We start from the raw sequence: 20,511 nt of genomic DNA, 5'->3' as shown, positions 1-20,511 counted from the left end.
AAAACTGCTTCTAGCAGAGTTAAGCCAGATGGATTGGACTGGGCCTAACAATGTTAGAACTGCTTTAAAAACTGTTTGCTGCTGCCTCAGCAAGTGCTGAAGAGTAAGGAAGAAGCCTGAGGCTGCAAGTAAAGGGCGGGTGCAGTAGTCCTCACTCTCTGACCTCTCAATTTTTGTATTTTTTTTTTACCAGACCAACCAGGCACATTTTTAATTTATAAAAACAGTTTTTGTTTTTCACAAAAATGTCTCTACTTTCCTATTCCTCCCACACCTAGTTTGCAGGTTACCCTAAAGGGCTCAAGTGAGACACAAGAGGCATAGAGAGTCTTCAGCAGGCCCTCTGCTAGAGTGAATTTCATCCTGTGAGAGAGACCACCATCTTCTTCCTTCCTCTCTGACATCCTCCTCCTCTTAAACGGGTTCCTAGGCTGTGGTGCACAAAGCACTTCCAGGGGATCTGTGGAAAGGTAGCTGGTCGCCCCATGCTGGACTCCCTCCTCCTCTGCCTCTAGCTATGAGAAGCAGAAGGGGAGATGAAATAAAGAGCCAAAGCTGGGGGGTCGGGAGGGAATCACCATGCTTACTGCATTAAAGGCAGCTAAACATCCATTCCTTACATTACTTATCATGGCAACGTTTGCTGTAGTTGCCACAGGGATGTTATGCATTCATGAATGTGCCATAAAACCAGCTCTGGTAAGAAGTGATCTAAACTATGTAAGTTTGAGAAACTGTGACTTAAATGATAAACTAACCGAAGGTTGATCACACACATGCAGGGGCGCTGAAACGGGGGATCAGGAGGCTATGGCCCCCCCTTACTTTTTACCGACTGTAAGAGTGAGTGATGGGGGAAGGGCAGGGTCTTGGAGGAAGGGCAGCCCAGGAGCAGGGGAGGGGCGGGGCCGCAGTTTGGGCACCTGTGGACCCTCCCCTCCCTTTTATGGTGCTCTCACAGCTCCTTCACAAGTACAATTTCTAGCTTTGCTCTAAAGACCTACTAACAAAAATATATCCAGCAGAAGCCAGTGTTTGACTCCTTCATTTGATAACTTTATTAAAGCACACTTTCTGAACTTACTAGACAGAGAAATGTACACTCATCCCCACAAAGCTGTACCATCTCACAAACCTTTGCCCACTTTTCTTCCATTTAGCTCAAATCCCTGCCTCCTGATCTTAAAAAGTAGATGAGAGCGCTGACTTCGAGTCTTATGATAGAGTCCAATGGGAAGATTGTCAGAGGAACAATCTGTACTGGCAGTTTCAGAATATGCAGAATTAAAACTTTGAAACAAACTTATACAACTATTTATCATCTTATCTGTATAAATATGGACTTTTGTGCTGATAAAACCGGTTCAAAAATTGCATGAAGTCCTGAGGTGCCCTGGGGATTGTGGGTTTTTAGCAGGAAGTCACAGTTCACAGGAAAAGCCCACTTAATATGTGGGGAAGGGGAAATGAACAGGAAACCCACTGACTCTGCAGATCAAATGTGACATGCTTATGCATTCACTTCTTTAACAAGCCTGCAGTTACTTAGAAAACAAAACTTTACCTCCTTTCAGTTTTCAGGTTTTTTTTTTCCCTTTTGGGTTCTGATGTTCTGAGGCTTATTTACCAATCTGTAAATGTTACCAAGTGCCTCATCTTAATTAAAATTATTTATACAAAATAACTGCAACAATAGATACCAAATACTCTATAAAATCCTGCATATCCTGCCCTGGATGGTTACTTAAAAACGTGACCAAGCAAGTGACACGTTTTCCCATATATTAATATTTATTAGTAGATAGGGTATTAACAGACAATCATTTTGGTTCTCAGCATGTGATGCTGACAAAAATCAAATCAACGCTTTTACAACATCAGATATCACTTAATTCCCCCTAATCTCCCATTCATTCCAAGGTTCTGTTCAGCATGAATCAGGAGTGTAACATCACTTTTTCTTGATTGCTCTGTGGGCATCAAGGATCACATGGCATCTATAAAGGAGCCAGGAGGAGTGCATTATCAACTACTATATCATGACTATATTCAGTACAGTAGTGTAAGAAAATAGGTTTGCTGTCTCCTTTCAGATGTGCACAGAACATCCCATGAGTTAATGTTCCCTATTGTACAACTCCCCAAAATGAGAATACTTAGAAATGAAAATGCTTCATGATGCTGGCACTGGTTTGTTTGTAGCTTAGGGTGCCTTGTTATACCAACTACATGTATGTGGAGGAAAACCAAAAATCAATAGACGGCTCTTAATCTGTTGCTGTGGTGGTGCATCAGTGCATTATAGAGAGCACAACAAACAACCATAATCATTCGTGGGCATTTTATTGCTGCCTGTGTTCACTGTAGCATGTGGATTCTGTCTTCATGCATGAGATTCTGAATTTTAAAACCCAAGTTTTTTAAACATCCCACAATTCAAATAAAAAAACACCAATAAAATCCCATGTCACTGAGGTATTTAAAAAGTCTAAACTTAATCTCATTCCAAACAGCAAGTTACAAATATTTATATTCAAAATGAGGAAAATATCTTGGATGCTTGGCTTGTGACCTACCTAGCCTGCCCCTGGTGCACGATGGGCTGTCACAGTGGAGCTGGGACTAGCCAGCATGACTGAGGAATCTGAAAGAGAGAATGTTTTAGATGAGAATATTGAATTAGGCACATATTGCTGATGTGGAATTGAGATTTTATGGTGGGGTTACTTAATAGTATTGAAATGGTCCTAACTAAGTTCTAAGTTTGAATGTTAATGTGAATAGTATTGTAGCACTTGCAAAGGACCTAATGTCCTTTGCAAAAAGAGTGACTGAAAGATGCACTAGATTTGACGGGTTTATGGTGTATTACAACAATCTGTAACCCCCTAACAACCCCTCCTCCTCCAAACTGCTTTTTTCCTCCCCTGCCCCCTTCCTTTTCTGCCTGTGACTGGAGGTGTTAATGGGCCACTTCACCTTGAATGGTCCCTTGAAATATGCATTAACTACTTATACTAAACGACAGGTTTCAGAGTAACAGCCGTGTTGAAGCTGATGAAGTGAGCTGTAGCTCACGAAAGCTTATGCTCTAATAAATTGGTTAGTCTCTAAGGTGCCACAAGTACTCCTTTTCATTTTACTTATACTAAAGGTTTCAGAGTAACAGCCGTGTTAGTCTGTATTCGCAAAAAGAAAAGGAGTACTTGTGGCACCTTAGAGACTAACCAATTTATTTGAGCATGAGCTTTCGTGAGCTACAGCTCACTTCATCGGATGCATACCGTGGAAACTGCAGCAGACTTTATATATACACAGAGAATATGAAACAAGTCTGCTGCAGTTTCCACGGTATGCATCCGATGAAGTGAGCTGTAGCTCACGAAAGCTCATGCTCAAATAAATTGGTTAGTCTCTAAGGTGCCACAAGTACTCCTTTTCTTTTTACTTATACTAAACAATCTGTTCCACCTTGTAGTTAGCAATGACTAAGGTTAAGATTTTGTCAGTTATTTTTAGTAAAAGTCAGGGACAGATCACAGCTCTGTGAATTTTTGTTTATTCCCTGTCCCTGACTTTTACTAAAAATAATAGGGGGGGGGAGGTTTGCTAAAGTCACAGAGGTCCGGTAAAGTCACAGAATCCATGTCCTCCATGACTAAATTGTATCCTTAACCATAAATAAGCAGTCCCACCCAATGAAACCCTCCTTTGGGCTGAAAGAAGGGGAATGGATGCTTAGCACTTGCCATATTCTACCAGTATTAATTGCCCTTCTGTTTTTTCCATAATTGTTTCTGTAGTAAGGAAATATGCTCTTAAGTTTTAAAAGTAAAGTTTTATATAAATTTTAGCGATATCTAGTCTAGTACTAGTTTTTAATAGTGATTTTAGGTTTGTTAGAAGGGGGAAAACATCACTGAAGGCACGTAACAAATCCCTATTCTGTTTTCAAGTGTGTTTGTTTCCTTTTTCACTTAACTCCAGGAAATTTAAATGAATGTCTATATTAAATAGTGGAGAGTCATATTAGGCATATTAACGAGAGCTTTAGCCTCTGCAGCCTCAAATGTCCGGTTCCAAAGGCTCTCATTGCTTTTGGGTGTGTATTTTTATGTGTAATAAATGTAATATATATGTACATATTAGTGTACATTAATAAATAAAATAGATGTAATATATGTACACTATGTATTTTATGTGAACTACCCAGAGTACTGTTTATACTGCATGTCCTCTAAAAATAACTTCTCCCATCTTCTGTCTGCAATAACTGAGAAACCAGTGCGCAATTATTAGTTGCTTATTCTAACTAGTGTGTTTTCATTGACTCTGCTACAGGGCCTACCTCAGTTTAGAAAAGAGCATCCTTGGGTATGCAAATATCTAAAAAATATAGTTTGCCTTTTCAGTTTCTTCAGATGCTATTCATGTACGTTGCCCTTGATTTGGACTGCTCAGATAGGGGCGCTTTTTTTTTCATTTTAAAGCCCTTGTATCCAAAATCAGAAGCAGAATATGTATCACTAAAAATAAAATGAATACATTTTAATCTGAAACTTCAGACAAGGTTTGGTATCTGTCCTACCTGATGAGTCCAAGTTAGAAGTCTTCCAGGTAGTGGTCTCTCCTGGTGCAGTTAGTGATGTCAGTCAGTCACTGTAAATCCTGAAGCACTACTAGAGAGGTGAATGTAGAGAAAACTTAATATAAATGGAAAACAAAATATTAGCAAATATTTATATTGCTTTAAAAGATGAATATTGATGGTTGGGATACCACATTACTTACAATGCCAGATCTTCATGTTTGTTTTCCCATCACCGCACCCTCCAACTCTCCAAAAACAAATTAGGCAGAAATTAATTCCAGCATACTTGACCAAATCAGCCCCTTTGCCGTTAGCATTCTTGGGTTTGGTGGGCTGATTTCAGTCTTCTAGCTAATGACGGTTCATGCTTGTTTTTATAAGGCAGTAGTTCAGGCTGGAGAACTAAACTTGTGTGTGTATATGTGTAATATGGTGAGATGAGTAAAACTGAATAACCATATAATCCAAAGGAATTTCAGACTCTTTATTTCTCCCCTACACACAGGGAAAATATTTATCCCCAAACAGAAGCCTGTACAGTCTTTCATAGAAGAAAAAGTCTCTCTTGATCCAGAACTGGAGGAAGCTTTGACAAGTGCCACAGATACAGAACTGTGTGACCTTGCAGGTTAGTTTTTGAAGCATGGGTGTGTTTGTGCATATTCATAAAAGCCTGATCCTCTGTAGTAAATATTACTGTATCTTTGTCATCTGAAACCTGGCAAAGCCTGAAAGTCTTTACTGCTGCATGAAATCTAGTTGTCTTAGAAATTGAACCATGTCATGTTACACATTGGAGGTTTGTAGAAAAAGCATTGCACAAATTATCTCCCCGCATACAAAATATTTCACCATTTTATTGTTTTTTGGGTCTGAAGAAGTAAGAAATGGGTTAAGCAAGGTCTTCCCTCAAACTGACAGCTTTTTTGAGTAAATGTGTGTTACATCCCTTCCTCAAATGTGGGAACGTGGTGCTATATGCCTTGTAAAACTAGCTTTAGACTGACAAAGCAGCAAACAATGTAATGATATATGTGGGTTGAACTGCACACTTGGCTGTGGTGTATGATGTCTATTGGTGGGATTTTGATGGCTGTTTTGAAAAGGGGCAGGCCAAATAGAAGTAAAAAAGCTCTCAATGTCTTTAAATTATTAGAATTAGTAAGAAAATGGCAAACACTTTTCATTGAACAGCTGACATTTTCCAACCAGATGCAATTATTAATCTCTCAAATATTCTTCAGATTCTGAATTTAAACAGCAGGGAACAGTAAAATTCTTCTCTTACAGCTATCCTGGGAATGCACAACTTGATAACAAACACTCAGTTCTGTGACATAGTAGGAAGTAGTAATGGTGTCAGCAATGAAAGCTTCACAGGTGAGTATTTATAGTCAAGATCTAAATAAAAACCTGTGTACAATACCAAGTATCCAGTCATTTTGCTACTGCAGCATAAACTGTGTAATACGTTACACTTATATTCTTGATACACAAAAAGCATTTCGTTTCCAAGTCAAAGGTAAGCTTGTATATAAAATGTAAATTGTTAGATGAGCTGTGGAAAGGGTAGAAATTAATAAAAAGAGATAAAATATACTCACTTTTTGTAAAAGTGGAATGAATGAATATGTATTTTATTTGTGATTGAGTCTGGGTTTTAATATTTTCTTTTGTAATCCAATTCCCATCTGTTTTTTCAAAAACCTGTTGTGAATGTGACGGAAGGACTTATTTTAAAAAAAAAAAAAGTTACTGTGTGAAAGTATGGCCAAAAGAGGACAGCATGGTGTGATGTTTCTTGGTTTTTGGCAGGATTGACAGAGGATAAAAGTTTTTGGCAGATGACTAGTTGACTAGATGTAATAACTAATGTGTACCGTTTATTACACTTAATATGTCAGATGGTGTCAAGATTCCTTCCCCACTCTGAACTCTAGGGTACAGATGTGGAGACCTGCTTGAAAGACCCCCTAAGCTTATTCTTACCAGCTTAGGTTAAAAACTTCCTCAAGGTACAAACTTTGCCTTGTCCTTGAACCGTATGCTGCCATCACCAAGCGTGTTAAACAAAGAACAGGGAAAGAGCCCACTTGGAGACGTCTTCCCCCAAAATATCCCCCCAAGCTCTACACCCCTTTTCCTGGGGAAGGCTTGATAAAAATCCTCACCAATTTGTACAGGTGAACACAGACCCAAACCCTTGGATCTTAAGAACAATGAACAATCAAGCAGGTTCTTAAAAGAAGAATTTTAATTAAAGAAAAGGTAAAATAATCACCTCTGTAAAATCAGGATGGTAAATACCTTACAGGGTAATCTGATTCAAAACATAAAGAATCCCTCTAAGCAAAACCTTAAGTGACAAAAAGACACAAAAACAGGAATATACATTCCATCCAGCACAGCTTATTTTACCAGCCAGTAAACAAAAGGAAATCTAACGCATTTCTAGCTAGATTACTTACTAACTTAACAGGAGTTGTGAGGCTGCATTCCTGATCTGTTCCCGGCAAAAGCATCGCACAGACAGACAAACCCTTTGCTTTCCCCCCCCACCACCCTTCAGATTTGAAAGTATCTTGTCCCCTCATTGGTCATTTTGGGTCAGGTGCCAGCGAGGTTATCTTCGCTTCTTAACCCTTTACAGGTGAAAGGGTTTTGCCTCTGGCCAGAAGGGATTTTATAGCATTGTATACAGGAAGGTGGTTACCCTTCCCTTTATATTTATGACAGATGGGCTCTTTTGATTCATGTTCCTTGTCTTATGTTTCAGATACCGTAAAAGGTGAAAGGATGATACCATTTTCAGATGAACCACCAAATCCCACACATGTAGAGGAGAGTTTGCAAAGGATTAAAGATAATGACTCTCGTCTTGGTGAAGTTAATCTGAACAATATAAAGGTAATTGTTGGGAGGCTACAATAACTGCATTGTTTTTCTCACCTAAAAATAACTTTTCAGTGTGTCTTTTTATAGGAACACAGATTCCAAGGCCATTGTGATCATCTTGACTGACCTCCTGTGTGACACAAGCCATAGAGCTTCCCCAAAATTATTTCTTTTGATCTAGAGCAGTGGTTACCAACCGGTCGATCCTGGAGCCTGTGCTAATCGATCGTGATTTCTGGCCTCTAAAAGTCCAGCTGCGCAGCAGGGCTCAGGCAGGCTGCCTGCCTGCCTGCCCTGGCCCCACGCTGCTTCTGGAAGTAGCTGGCTGCTGGCACGTCTCTGTGGCCCCTGGGAGGGGGGATGTGTGTGAGGGGGGCCTTGCATGCTGCCCCCAACCCTAGCACTATCCCAGCAGCTCCCATTGGCTGGGAACCGGCCAATGGGAGCTGCAGGGGTGGTGTGGGCAGTGCATGGAGACCCACTGCCCTCCACACACCCCCAGGTACTGCAGAGACGTGTCAGCAGCCAGCTGCTTCCGGGAGCAGCATGGGACCAGGGCAGGCAGGCAGCCTGCCTGAGCCCTGCTGTGCCATAACCGGGAGCTGTATGTGGTAAGGGCCTCCTGGCCGGAGCCTGCACCTCGCACCCGCTCCTGCACGTCTGCCCCAGCAGTCTCTCCCAGAGCCTGGACCCCAACACTCTGTCCCAAGCCCAGAGCCCCTCCTTCACCCAAACTCCCTCCCAGAGCTTGCACCCCTCACTCCTGCACCCCAACTCCCTGCCCCAGGCTCAGCCCAGAGCCCCGTCCCACACTCCGAACCCTTCGGCCCCAGCCCAGAGCCTGCAGCCCAACCCCCTGCTCTAGCCTGGTAAAAGTGAGTGAGGGTGGGGCGGAGGGAGCGGGGAATGGAGTGAGCAGGCAGGGCCTCGGGCAAGGGGCAAGGTAGATTCTGGGTTGATCTTAAATTCAGAAAGTGATCTTGTGCTTAAAAAGGTTGGAGACCACTGATCTAGAGCGTATATTTGAAAATAAATAATCCAATCTTTGTCTTAGTTTTAGAAGTACACAACTCATCTTTGATAGGCTAATTTGTAAATGCATCAATTTTTCCAATAAATGTGTGGGGTATGTGATCTCAAATCAAACTTTGACCTAAAGTTTTTATTTCCTTCTGTTCACGGAGGAGTGTTATCAGTATGGTTATGAGAAACAGAGTGGTGTTTGTATATAGTATCTTACTGTGTTGTCATATAAAAGATGCTGGTGGTTATGGTTATTTCTGGTCATAAATGTGGCGGTCAAACTTTTAAAAAATTAAAATAGAATATTTTTTTAATCAGATAAATCAGAACAGAATCATAACATTTTTGGCAAGCAATAAATAACCCAGGTTTCTTATTGCTTCCTCTAACAGCAGAAAATTGGATGGGGAATTTTGTATAGTATATCCAGCATAACCCTTGGGCATTATACACACCTGTAAAATGTACACAAAATGAGTTGCAAATTTCTTAGCAGTGTCAGACCAAAATCATTCTATTCAGTTTTAGTACACCAAACCATATTTCTAACTCTAAATTAGCAGTTCTTCCTGAATTAGTGTAACAGAACAGAGATAACCACACTTCAGTAATTGGATTTACTTAGTGTTCAGAAGTAGTTTCTATTTATTAATTCCATTTCCTCATTAGTGTTTCTCAGATTGTGGAATATGAAGAACTTAATGAGATACTGATTAATATGCAGACACATATTTAGTAGAGTATTCAATTTGTATACTTTTTCTTGTTCTGGTAGCTTTTACATATCAAGATATTCTAGTCTAATTCTAATGTGGTACTGGCTTGAGTACAGTAAAGAAAGCGTATTGGTAATTTGAAAAGGCAAAGAGTCGAGCATATGATTTTGCCCTTCATCCGCATCCAAGCCTGTGCTGTGGGACTTGGTTATTGATACCAGTAAGGGAGAACTGGTAGCCCAGTATATTTCTCTGTAGAAAGAGATAATGGGGAGGAGCTGAGTAGAAAAAAAATCATTGTAATGGCTATAATGTAATGTACAAAATGTGTATATTTCATTTTTAATTCAAGAACATCCCAATTCCAACACTGAAAGAATTTGCTAAGGCTTTGGAAACCAACACCCATGTGAAGAATTTCAGCCTTGCAGCGACTCGAAGCAATGACCCTGTTGCTGTTGTAAGTAGGCTCTTGTTGTGGGTTGGGAAGTGGGGTTGATTTGAACTGAAAGCTGTCTAAACATCCTGGTAATGCAGAGGATGAAAACAATTTTTCCCCTTACATCCTGAAGTTAAAGAAGCTTTGACAGCACCTACTAGAGACACAAGGTGGGTGAGATAATATATTTTATTGGACCAGCTTCTCTAGTAAAATATACTGCCTCACCCACCTTGTCTCTCTGAAATCCTGGGACTGACACGGCTACAGCAACACTGCGCTAAAACTACTAGATGAATGGGAAGTGGTTCTTCAACTCTTTCATTCTAGACCACTTTGTGAGAGAGCCTCATGTGGACCCCATCCCTTCCCAACAACCAGTCCACCACTGCTCAGTTGTCAGTTTCAGTCCATGAACCTGTGGTGTATGCAGGACTCAGTTTGAAGAACCATTGTGTTAAGGTGTCACAGTTCAGGGCAACTACACCTGTATTCCTCCTCTTTGGTCCAGCAAAAGCCCCCACTCTAGGCTTCAGGCTCCCCTGGCTGTCATCTCTCTTGAGGGGAGACACACATCATATTCCTTTTTAACCGGAGTATTTCCAAGTTGCATATACATCTGACTATTCTGGGATATCCCAGCAAGAGACAAAATGGCATTTTCCAACCAGCTGTAATTATATGTACTTTATTGGCGATTGGTGACTAAAAGCAGGTCTCTAGTATTTTATGTGATCAAATGGGCAGAGATTATTAGTATTTTGAAAGTCAAATGTCCTGGCTGTATATCACTCAAATCTAATTTCACCTGCTAGGCAAACAAGAAGTTAGTTATTAATCTTTACTATTGAACAGCTTGTATTTCATTGTGTGCTGTGGAGGGTTTTCTGCCAAGGCTTATAAAGTGGATTTGGGCCAATGTGCTAATTAGAGATAATTTATATTCTGTGAAGGTTTTTAGTTTGCAACAAGTGTAAGATGCAGGCTGTTTCCTAATTGTGTACCATACAAATGAAAACTTGTTTGCATTCGAAAAGGCTGATTAAAGATTCTCTCCTCAGTCTCAGATGAATGATAAAAGGCTGGGAAATTACATTAAGAACCTATAAAGTGTTGCCGATTTTGGGCAACATCCACAGATGGTGTAAATTGGTATAGTTCCGTCTGGTCCTATATGTTAGGTTTACTGTAGTACAATTTGCTATTTAATTTTCATTACTTTTTCCTGCTTTTCAAGGCTTTTGCAGATATGCTGAGAGTGAACAAAAACTTGAAAAGTCTAAATATAGAATCAAATTTCGTCACTGGGGTTGGCATTATGGCACTGATTGATGCACTAAAAGAGAATGAAACCCTGACAGAGGTCAAAATCGATAACCAGGTAAGTGAAGCTATAATAAGATTATAGCTGAATTATTTGTGCTCTCACTCTAACAGACTGATCCACCTTTAAGAAAGCAGCTGCTGATTCGTGACCTTTTCAAAAAGTATTTTAATTAAAAACAAAACAGTTTTGTACCGAAATAAATGTAAACATTAGTCTCTTCCTATTCTTTCCTCAAGTGGACACTTCCATCCCTTGAGGAAGGTGGACTAAATGCCTCTTGGGAAATGGGCTGATTTTTTCATCACTTATTCATTAATTTCTTAACATTCAAATAGTTTCCCCAGCAAGCAATGGGGATATTTGAAAATGAAGAATTAGGATTTAAAATAGAGCAGGAAGAGATGAACCCATGAAAAATAAATGTTCTATTTCTATGTAGTTTATATGGTGATTAAGGGTAGGGGAAGAGAAAAATAGTATGTATACATTAATGTATGTACAATATTTTTAAAACCTTAGCTGTCTGGTGGAGCTCAGAGCTGGCTAGGTGGAAGTCTCCTCTCTCCCCTCCCTCCCCCCAACCACCCAAAATAAAAAGATCAAGGTGGGGGGGGCGGAAATCAGCAATACTTAAAATAGCTGAGAGATGCCTTTAAAACACAGGATGAAATGGAAGAAGACTGGGCTGGACAGGCATTATCCTGTCACATGGCTTCCCTCTCTATCTTCCAGTGGTGGGGGTAAGGATACTTTAGCGAGCCATCCCGCTGGATGGGATGTAGAGAGCATGCGCCAAAGCCTGTTTTTAACACGTGTTAGCTGGGCAGGGTGAACGCTGGGGGGAGGGGAGAGGAAATCTGTGGTTCGCTCTGACCAGCTAAGACATGTTAAAACACAACATGCCATGTCTATCCTAGGCAGGCCCGGCTCAAGGCACCAGCAAATCAAGCAGGTGCTTGGTGCGGCACATTTCTAGGGGTGGCATTCCGGCGCCGGCCATGCTGCCCCTAGAAACGTGCCTCAGCTCACCTCCGCCTGCTCCCTTGAGTGCGTCACCGCCTCTCCGCTTCTCCCCTCTCCCGCATGGCAAGCCTGGGGAGGGAGAAGCCGAGTGGCAGCGCACTTGGGGGAGGGGGAGGCGAGCTGGGGTGGGGAGCAGTTCCTCGCTCCCCCCCCACCCCCCTCCTGTTACTTCCTGCGCTCCCCCTCCCACCCTCGCTCACCTCCGCTCCGCCTGGTCCCCTGAACACGCGGCCTCTCCCTCGCCTGAGAGGGAGGGGAGAGAAGCGGAGCGGCGGTGTGTTCAGGGGAGCAGGCGGAGCAGAGGTAAGCTAGGGCAGGGGGTTGTGGGGGAGGGGGGGAAATGCGGCATGCCTGTGGGAGGAGGGAGTGCCGGGGATTTGGGGAAGGGGTGGAGTTGGGGCGGAGCCAGGGGTGGGGGGGGTGCACAAAAAAAAGCGGGTGCAGCCAAAAATTTTTTTTGCTTGGGGCAGCAAAAGTCCTAGAGCTGGCCCTGGTCCTAGGGTTTTTAAATGTTTGCTAACATGTTTTAAAACCAGACTTTTTTTTTACCTTTGTCTAGAGAGAGCCTCAGATATCAGAGCAAGAGATGGGGCTTATTCCTGTTCTGAGGGAGAATTCCCTAGGGTCTCTTAAACTTCTCCAAAACAGGATACCTAAGGAGGTTCTCGAATTCCTACCATTTTAGGTTTAAGTACAAGTTAGAGAAGCTCCTGTCAGGGATGGTGTAGGTACGGCAGGGCATTGGACTACATGGCCTGTTGAGGTCCCTTCCAGCCCTTCATTTCTATGATTTCTATATAATTATAGTTCTATTCGTTTAAGAATAGACTTCCCTTTTGGGTAACTGCTGGGCTTGGCTTGGCATTCTCAAGTGAGGAGCATGAAAAATTGAGGTTAACTGCCCTGTAGATTCCATTGCTTGGAATAAAAAGAACAAAATATTCTTAAATATTTAGTTTAATATGCTGCTGGTGCTCTTTAAAATGAGTAAACAAGCTCATTTAACTAATAAGCAATATAAAGAATTAAACTGTAGAGTATATTCTGCAGTTTCTATGTGAAAAGTTTTAGCCTAGAACTGTCCATGTTCCTAGGCAGTCTTGTAATTGAAACACGTTATTACAGCAGAAAAACATAATTTGATATGTGCCACTTCTTTTTTGCATCTTAATGGAAGTAGTCAGTCTTTTTTGCCTCTTAAAATTTTGTTAACATACTTTCTTGCCAGTGCTCTAATTAAACACTGAGGGATTCTGGTTATTACACAGAATTTGTTAAACTACTACTCTGTGGTGGCAGAGGGGGAAAACTTGCTTTTAATGGGTGAGCCTAAATAAACCTCCTTAACTGAACTCTCATGCTGGTTTGAATAAATTTTTTCTGATCCATTTTACCTTTACAATGTTAGTCCACCAGGTCCAGAAATGTCCCTAGCTACTAGTATCTTACTAGATGCTCCACGCTAGGTATCGTTCTGGGGATTTCCTGTTTGCTGTGCTCCAGGACACAGTACCTTTTAGGAAACCCAAGAGCATAGGGAAACTTGCAAGAGTGCCACCATTAGGGCCAACAGATAGGCCTCAGACAATAAAATATAGAGGGAGCCAACAATGGGAAGGAGAAGAAAGGCACATAACTAACTGAGGGGTATGAGGCTGGGGCGCTTCATAAATTTGATTTAAAATTCAAATAGGTATCCACTTTAAATTGGTGCTAAGTTAACTTGGTGATTGGTGCTTAAAATAGAGAGACCAGTAATCTGAACTTGTCATGTCTTTCAAATCAGTAGATGTAAAGAGGACTACTTGTCACCTAAGTATACTAAAAATATTCTAGGTTTTTGTAGGAAATGAATATGAATATATTGAAGTTGTAATGTTTGTTAACAGAGGCAGCAGTTGGGAACACCTGTAGAAATGGAAATTGCCAAAATGCTTGAAGAGAACACAAATATCCTTAAATTTGGATACCATTTCACACAACAGGGGCCACGAACCAGGGCAGCTGCAGCTATTACAAAAAATAATGATTTGGGTAAGACCTCTCTGGTAGACTGTTGAATGAACTAATGGCACAGATAGTGTTTTTGCTTTGTGTTTTAATTGTGTCCCGATACACAAATAATTCTACTCCAGTTTTCTCCTTTACTTTGAGTCCTACTCTCCTACTTTTTTCCTCTCTTAATTTCCCCCTTCAGTTTTCACACTCTCCAGGCTCCCAGGCTAGAGTCCAGAATTCTTCAGTATTTTCTAAAACTCAAAAAAAAAAAATAAGAATTCCAGACAGGACATAAGCAGAACATGCCTTACAGTTTCATATACATTTGGCTTTGCCCTGGATAAGATTCAGTATTTCTTTAAAGGATACATTGAAATTACTAATTTTTAAAAAATAAACATTAAATTTAAAAGTCTCTTCTGGAAGGGGTTAGCTCCTGGATTCCAAAAGGATGAAGAGTACTTTTGATGGTGGATTTGTTCTGACAGGCATAATAGAAAAAATTAACAAGAACCCTGTTACTTGATCATCCAAACCCATTGATTTGGGTTGGTGGGTAGTTGCCTAAATTCAAGTAAAGGGCATATCCCCTATCTTGCAGCCACTGTGAACTGGGAGGCCATGCCACCCCACCTATTGTTTATTACCCCAGTGGAGAGACTAAATTTAATCCCTATTGCCAGGGTGCCAGGACACATCACCACAGATGTGGCTAACTAACTGAATCAGGAAGCTTGAAGCTTAGTTATGAACATAATGTGAGAGCTCAGGTAATGCATTATATATACCTACACTAAAGCCTCCAGCTAAATAACAATAACTAAATTCCCCTCATTAAATAGAATTACCTTTTTTTATTCCACCCCCCACTAAGTGGTATTCCTCTTTCTGGTTACACATCCACACACCCCATGGTGCAGGAGGGGTATCTCTTCAGGACAGGAAGTAGGGCAGGTGCTTGCCAGAATAGTTTCTAAGGGTCCAAAGAAGCTCAGTGGGGGACCTGTTGAGAGCAGAGGCCTGAGGTTTGAGAGGCTGGTGATATGTCCAGGGCCTCCCATTGAGGAAAGCTGTTTGTGGGGAAGTTAAACAGCTGTGAAAGACTGAGGAGAGAGGAACAGGAGGAAAGATATAATTTTGAAGGGAGCAGGAAGGCACCGGACATATTACATAGCTACCTCCTGAAATGGCCTACATTTGAGAACAATTGATTTGATCTTTTCTCTGTATCATCATATTTCAAGTGCTTCTCTGGTAGTTGTGAACTTTCTTCTTTTTCACCAGTTCTGATTTTAGCATTTAATTGCTGAAAATCTATTTCTATGTTTTCTATTGATATCTTGCCTTTTTTTTCTTGCTTTCTTAGTCTGGAGTATACGAATAAAATTTTCTGCAAAAGCCTTTTCATCTCTCCAGCCTTGAAGCTACAGAGACAGGTTATTGTGAATACCCAGTTGGGTATTGAGCTCTGAAATTGAAATGTTTAGTCTCATATCACTGTCTTTGTACGTTTCTTCTGACAAATTGTCTACATCTTTTCTCCCCATGTTTCTCTCATGCTGTCCTGCACCCCTGTTCTTGTTTGCCTGAGACCCTGTGCCAGTTTATTTCTAACTGCATGATTGGACTACAGTGAGATGGCCCAATAGTATGAACCACTTCATCTGCTTTTGCGATAAAACTAAAAAAAAATAGAGATGAGTGTGCGAGAGAGAGCCTAAGAATGCAACAGTTTAAATATCTGTAGGTTACTTTTTAAATGAGTAGTACGTTTTAGGCTTTGATGGTAGGTCTCTGTAAGTACTAAAACTTGTAAACTCCATATTTGAGCATTAGTGGAGTATCTTTTCTAGCAGTGAAAAACAATTATCCCACTCTGATTTTACAATATAGCATTAAAACTTTTCAGTTAATTAATTTGAACCAAAGCTGAAGATAGACAACTTGGTTTATATAAAACTGTAACAGATATATTAATAAAAATTATAAATTTATCATGTGATTAAGTATTTAAACCACTCTTAATATTGGGTGGTTTTCTGCAAATATATAGTACCTTCTAATTAAAAAAAATGTGGAAACATCCTATCTAACTTGAGGCTTTTAAAACTCTTAATCCACTTTCAAATCCACTATATCTGCTCAAAAAAGAAGTTAATTTAATTGGGAAAGAGAAAATACAAGACAAACTGATTATTTCACTTATACACTATGTAGAACATCAGGGTTTTACTTTAAACATTAAGCGTACTCCAATCATTCAGTCAATACTGCATATTCTTTAACTGTAAATAGCATGTGAGTTTTAGTAACTTTATTCACCAATTTTTTGTTCGTCCCTTGTGTAATTTATTATTTTAAGATATCTGAAAATTTATTCACTCTAATAATGGACTGAAGATTATCCGATTACTGAACATGAGTTAATATTGTAAAGTTTTTTTACCAAGTCTTTGAGTGTTCTGAAGCTTTTGTATATTCCTAACTAGAACTATAATTAAGCACAGTGCTAGAGAATAGTACATATGAAGTCAAGAATAACTGTTAAATCTGCTCACCATATTTCAAGTGATATGACATTATTATACCCTAATTCTTACCATGTAAATCTTAAATTGTTCATGAGTATCGAAATAAGGTACTCAGAGTTGCTAATAAGCAAATTTGAAATGATAAATAGTGCTAAATGTTAATTAACTGTTTGGAATGAAATTTTACATAGCTGAAAGAATTGTGGTTTAAAAGGTTAATGACTACTAATTGTCCTGTAAGCTGTTGAGATATTGTGGAAATCCCTAAGAAAGTTATTGTATTTTCTTTTTTCTTATGGACACAGTTCGCAAGAGAAGGGTTGAAGGAGACTACCAGTAAACCTTGCTGCTGCTAGAATTGCATTGTGTGAAGATTTCAGAGGTCCTCCAGGCGCATCTGCTAATCATGGGTGTTGGCAATCTCAGACTTCATTTACTTGGGTAGAAGGGAAAAGACTGGAAACCCCATTCCTTTTTAGTAAAGTTATGTTTAGATCTGTGTGGTATGCATCACGTATTTCATTTTGTGACATAGTAACTGCACTAGACTTTGCAAGATCGTTTTTTTTGAGAACTTTTTTATATTCAAGACTTTAGCTATACTTTCCACTAAAATAATGTAAATTTTGTAATCAGTGGAGTAGTTGTCTGTATTCAAAGAATGATACATGAAGGGATCAATGGGCAAACAATGGAGTATGTTTCTGATAGGAAAGCTGGGGTTGGTTATTTAAATGGTAGGATTTGTATATTTTTGAGAACAATGTTTTAGAGAAAAGGGATTCTTAACACAGAACAATTGGACTCTTATTTTGTAGCTATTACTTCAGCCTTCTTGTTAATATACACTGAACTTAAATCTTTCACAGCTGTCACAGTTGCAGTTCCTTTTTGTCTTGATTCAATAATATGCTTTATTGATACTTTGATAAAGCTCGAAAGTCATCCCTTTTCTGATGAAAACGTGAATTGAATAAGGGTTGTTTCTGCTCTCCAATACATTTGGAGGAGAACTAATTAAAAGACGAGGGTGGGTGTCTTGAAAAATCAACATCTGTACTAAACCAAAAAAGCCTCCAAAGGAGCTTACATTTCTGAATATTCTAAAAGACTGTACTTTGTTCTGATACGTTTAAACTGGACATCTTTAGATTGACTTAGTACATTCATCAGCATTGTTTTAGATTATATTCTTGTATAAAAATGTATATCTAAATACCTTAAATGACATAGGAGTTTTCTAGCAGTAGTGAACATGCATTCTTTAAGAAATGCTGATAGTATGCTTAGGAAAAGCAGTCCTGTGCAGCTCTGAAATCATATACGTAATCTCCTGTGGCGGGTTGCAACTGAGAAATTCTGTTAAACTAAAAACAGCTGTCAACCATACTTCCTGTGAAATAGTGACCACTGTACTAGACGGATCTTTACCTTCCACTCTGATGAAGGGTCCTCTTGTTCCATCATCACAACGTGTTATGCAGAAACTTAACAAATGTAGTATCTAATTTGCTTTGGATATTAGATCCATGCTGTTATTCCAAGCCATTTATTTTAAAGAGAAATATTTAGAGCTCTTTATCTAGGAAAACAAATTAGCAAACAAAAGTCACTGCAGTTTCCGTACATAACAGCTGTGGACTCCTTTGTAATATTACGAAACTTAGGTTTTATTTTGATTGTGCTATTTTTGAATTGCACTATACTTGATAGCACAGTGTTGACCATTGGACCATAACAGAAGTAAAAGCATGTTCTAAGGAATTGGACAGTCTACTTACAGTGTCTTATATAATTCAACTGACTTAACTGTCCAGTATCCATAAAATTAACATAAATACCATAAGTTTTTGTAAAAGCCATATATAGGTGGTGTGGAGAAAAATGAGATTTTTGTATCGTGCTGTACGTAGAGTTTTACAATGTACAAATTTTTCTTTAGAATAATCCCCTATTATTGTGCCCGCTTCTGTGCTACTACAAATCATGTTTTAGGTCTTTAAAAAATACAGACTTCAATCTGAAAATGAATTAAAATTTTATGGCAAGTACACAGCGACTTTTAAACTATAGTACCTTCATTGAAGATATAAGTAATTAGGCTTTTACAAGGGTGGAAAGATGAACTATCATTTCAAAATTGGAAATATTGTGGTTAATTCTGAATAAACATCCGTGTCTTATGGCCTAAAAGACATGGATGTAACTGTGTAAAAATGAAAGGAAGTTGAAATGAATTCTATTGAAAAACCAAAGATTTCCTGCACTGCACATTTTTGAATGAACAGAAATATGATGGTGTTGGTCATAAAGACTCCTTTTGCCTTTGGTTTACGATATTTAAATTTTTTACATAATTTAAGCAGACTTTGTTGTGTGAATGCTATCCCAAAGTTTAAGTTCTTATACATTTACATGCAAACATATATTAAAAGCTAAGTGTTTTTTCAAGAGATGGTGCTATTCAGGTGTGGCCAAAACATGGTATACATGTATTAAGTTGTCTGAAACTATTTTACGGTGCCTAATGTTTAAAACACCAAGGAATCATTTTTGTATCAAATAAGCAGGCTGTAAAACCTTCTCTTCCTTCTGTTGTCAAAGGGTTGCATATTTATAAAATCTAATTTTTGTAATATCTGTTTGATCAGCCTCTAGGCAAATTAGCCAGTTACTTTATATTTGTAACTGAAGATAGAGGAGGAAAATGAAAGGCGATGAGGTGGGGAGAGAATTGGTAATGAAAAGCATTTTTTCTTCTCTACGCTACTTGTTTGAGTTATATCTGGCTCACCAGTGGCATAAGTGGAAATCAGTGGTTGGTTGAAGACGTAGTGGTCAGGAGTCGGGTCACAGTTGAAAGTAATGGGTATCTTTGTGCCAGATCCTTAATAGCATTGCCCCAGTGAAATAAATTTAGTAGCTCTGTTGTGAACGGCTGAGGCTAGACGCGTGGTGGCAATCGTAGCAGAGAAATCAGACAGATTGGACATGGAGAATTAACCATAGATGCTTGTCCCTCCAAGTTAGGTTTGAGGCACATTTGGCAGGGCAATATGAAGATGCTTTAATTGCTGCCTGTAATTTACCTTGCGTGTGGATAAATGAAGGAGTCCAGTCTCCAGAGCTGTCAAATACCATAATCCAACTCAGCAAGCAAAGCTGACTTTTGATTTACTGGCTTCAAATATATAGTAAGGTCTTGGGTATGATGAGCTCATATTTTATGGGTGGTATTACTTTAGCAATAAATTACCATAAAAACCAGGCTGCTTTCAAAAAAGAGGTGGTGATTATGTGCTTTTTTTTTAGTCTAATTGATTCATGGTTAATTCACTTTTTTTGAAATATGCACTAAATCTGGAAAATCAAGTAACCACACATTTTGTTGATAGTTTTGGGTTTCATTCTTAATACACAGACTCATGGACTGAATATGTTTCCCAAACATTCTGTAAATTATCTACTTTCAGTTATACTCTAGAGAGATGCCCTCATCATCTCCACAGCTTTTTGTATGAATAATGCTGTTTGTAAGCTATGAATTACAGAGTCTGTTAAGTTTAAGTTTCCGTTGAGGAAACATGAATTGAGTATTTTAGCATATCAGCACTGTATGCTGTCAAGCTGTATTACATTAAAAATTCTGAAACCTCAAAATATTATTTGTTTGGTTTTTTTAACAGAGCACTAATTTAGCAGAAAGGTGAAGCTGGCATATACTTCAGGCTCCTGCTTGTACCTTTGCCGTTGGGAATGCTTGGGCCCAAATGGCTCTTCTGGAAGTCAGCACCTGTCATTGGCTATAATTTGATTTTCACATGGGAAAAATGTTAGCATACGGCAGAAAATAACAAATAGTGGCAAACTGTTGTCAACCCAGTTTCATGCACGCAGCTATTTAAGCCTATGGACTAGATTTGTTTTAGCTTCTGCTGGGATAAAGTAGACTGCAGGTTCCTAGCAAC

The 20,511-nt window shown here is 39.4% G+C and overlaps 1 protein-coding gene across 3 annotated transcripts in view; it reads left to right on the top strand.

Annotated features, from left to right (window-relative positions):
* Positions 1 to 20,203, top strand: part of LOC311527813 (tropomodulin-3-like) — a 43,274-nt gene extending 23,071 nt beyond the window's left edge. For 2 of the 3 annotated variants that reach the window (XM_084642179.1, XM_084642180.1), the window contains exons 4-11: positions 5,097 to 5,219; positions 5,882 to 5,971; positions 7,368 to 7,498; positions 9,578 to 9,685; positions 10,902 to 11,045; positions 13,904 to 14,048; positions 15,379 to 15,448; positions 16,849 to 20,203. In XM_084642179.1, coding sequence (XP_084498305.1) covers positions 5,097 to 5,219; positions 5,882 to 5,971; positions 7,368 to 7,498; positions 9,578 to 9,685; positions 10,902 to 11,045; positions 13,904 to 14,048; positions 15,379 to 15,434 — 797 coding nt within the window. In that variant the 3' untranslated portion in view covers positions 15,435 to 15,448; positions 16,849 to 20,203. The remainder of the gene's footprint in view (positions 1 to 5,096; positions 5,220 to 5,881; positions 5,972 to 7,367; positions 7,499 to 9,577; positions 9,686 to 10,901; positions 11,046 to 13,903; positions 14,049 to 15,378; positions 15,449 to 16,848) is intronic. The other variant, XM_084642181.1, reaches the window with a different exon arrangement.
* The last annotated feature ends 308 nt before the right edge of the window (positions 20,204 to 20,511 follow it).

Source organism: Lepidochelys olivacea (assembly GCF_965140295.1).
Source record: "Lepidochelys olivacea isolate rLepOli2 genome assembly, chromosome: 10".
Lineage (NCBI taxonomy): Eukaryota > Metazoa > Chordata > Testudines > Cheloniidae > Lepidochelys > Lepidochelys olivacea.
The sequence above is the reverse complement of the archived record's forward strand: the minus strand, read 5'-3'. Positions and strand labels throughout refer to the sequence as shown.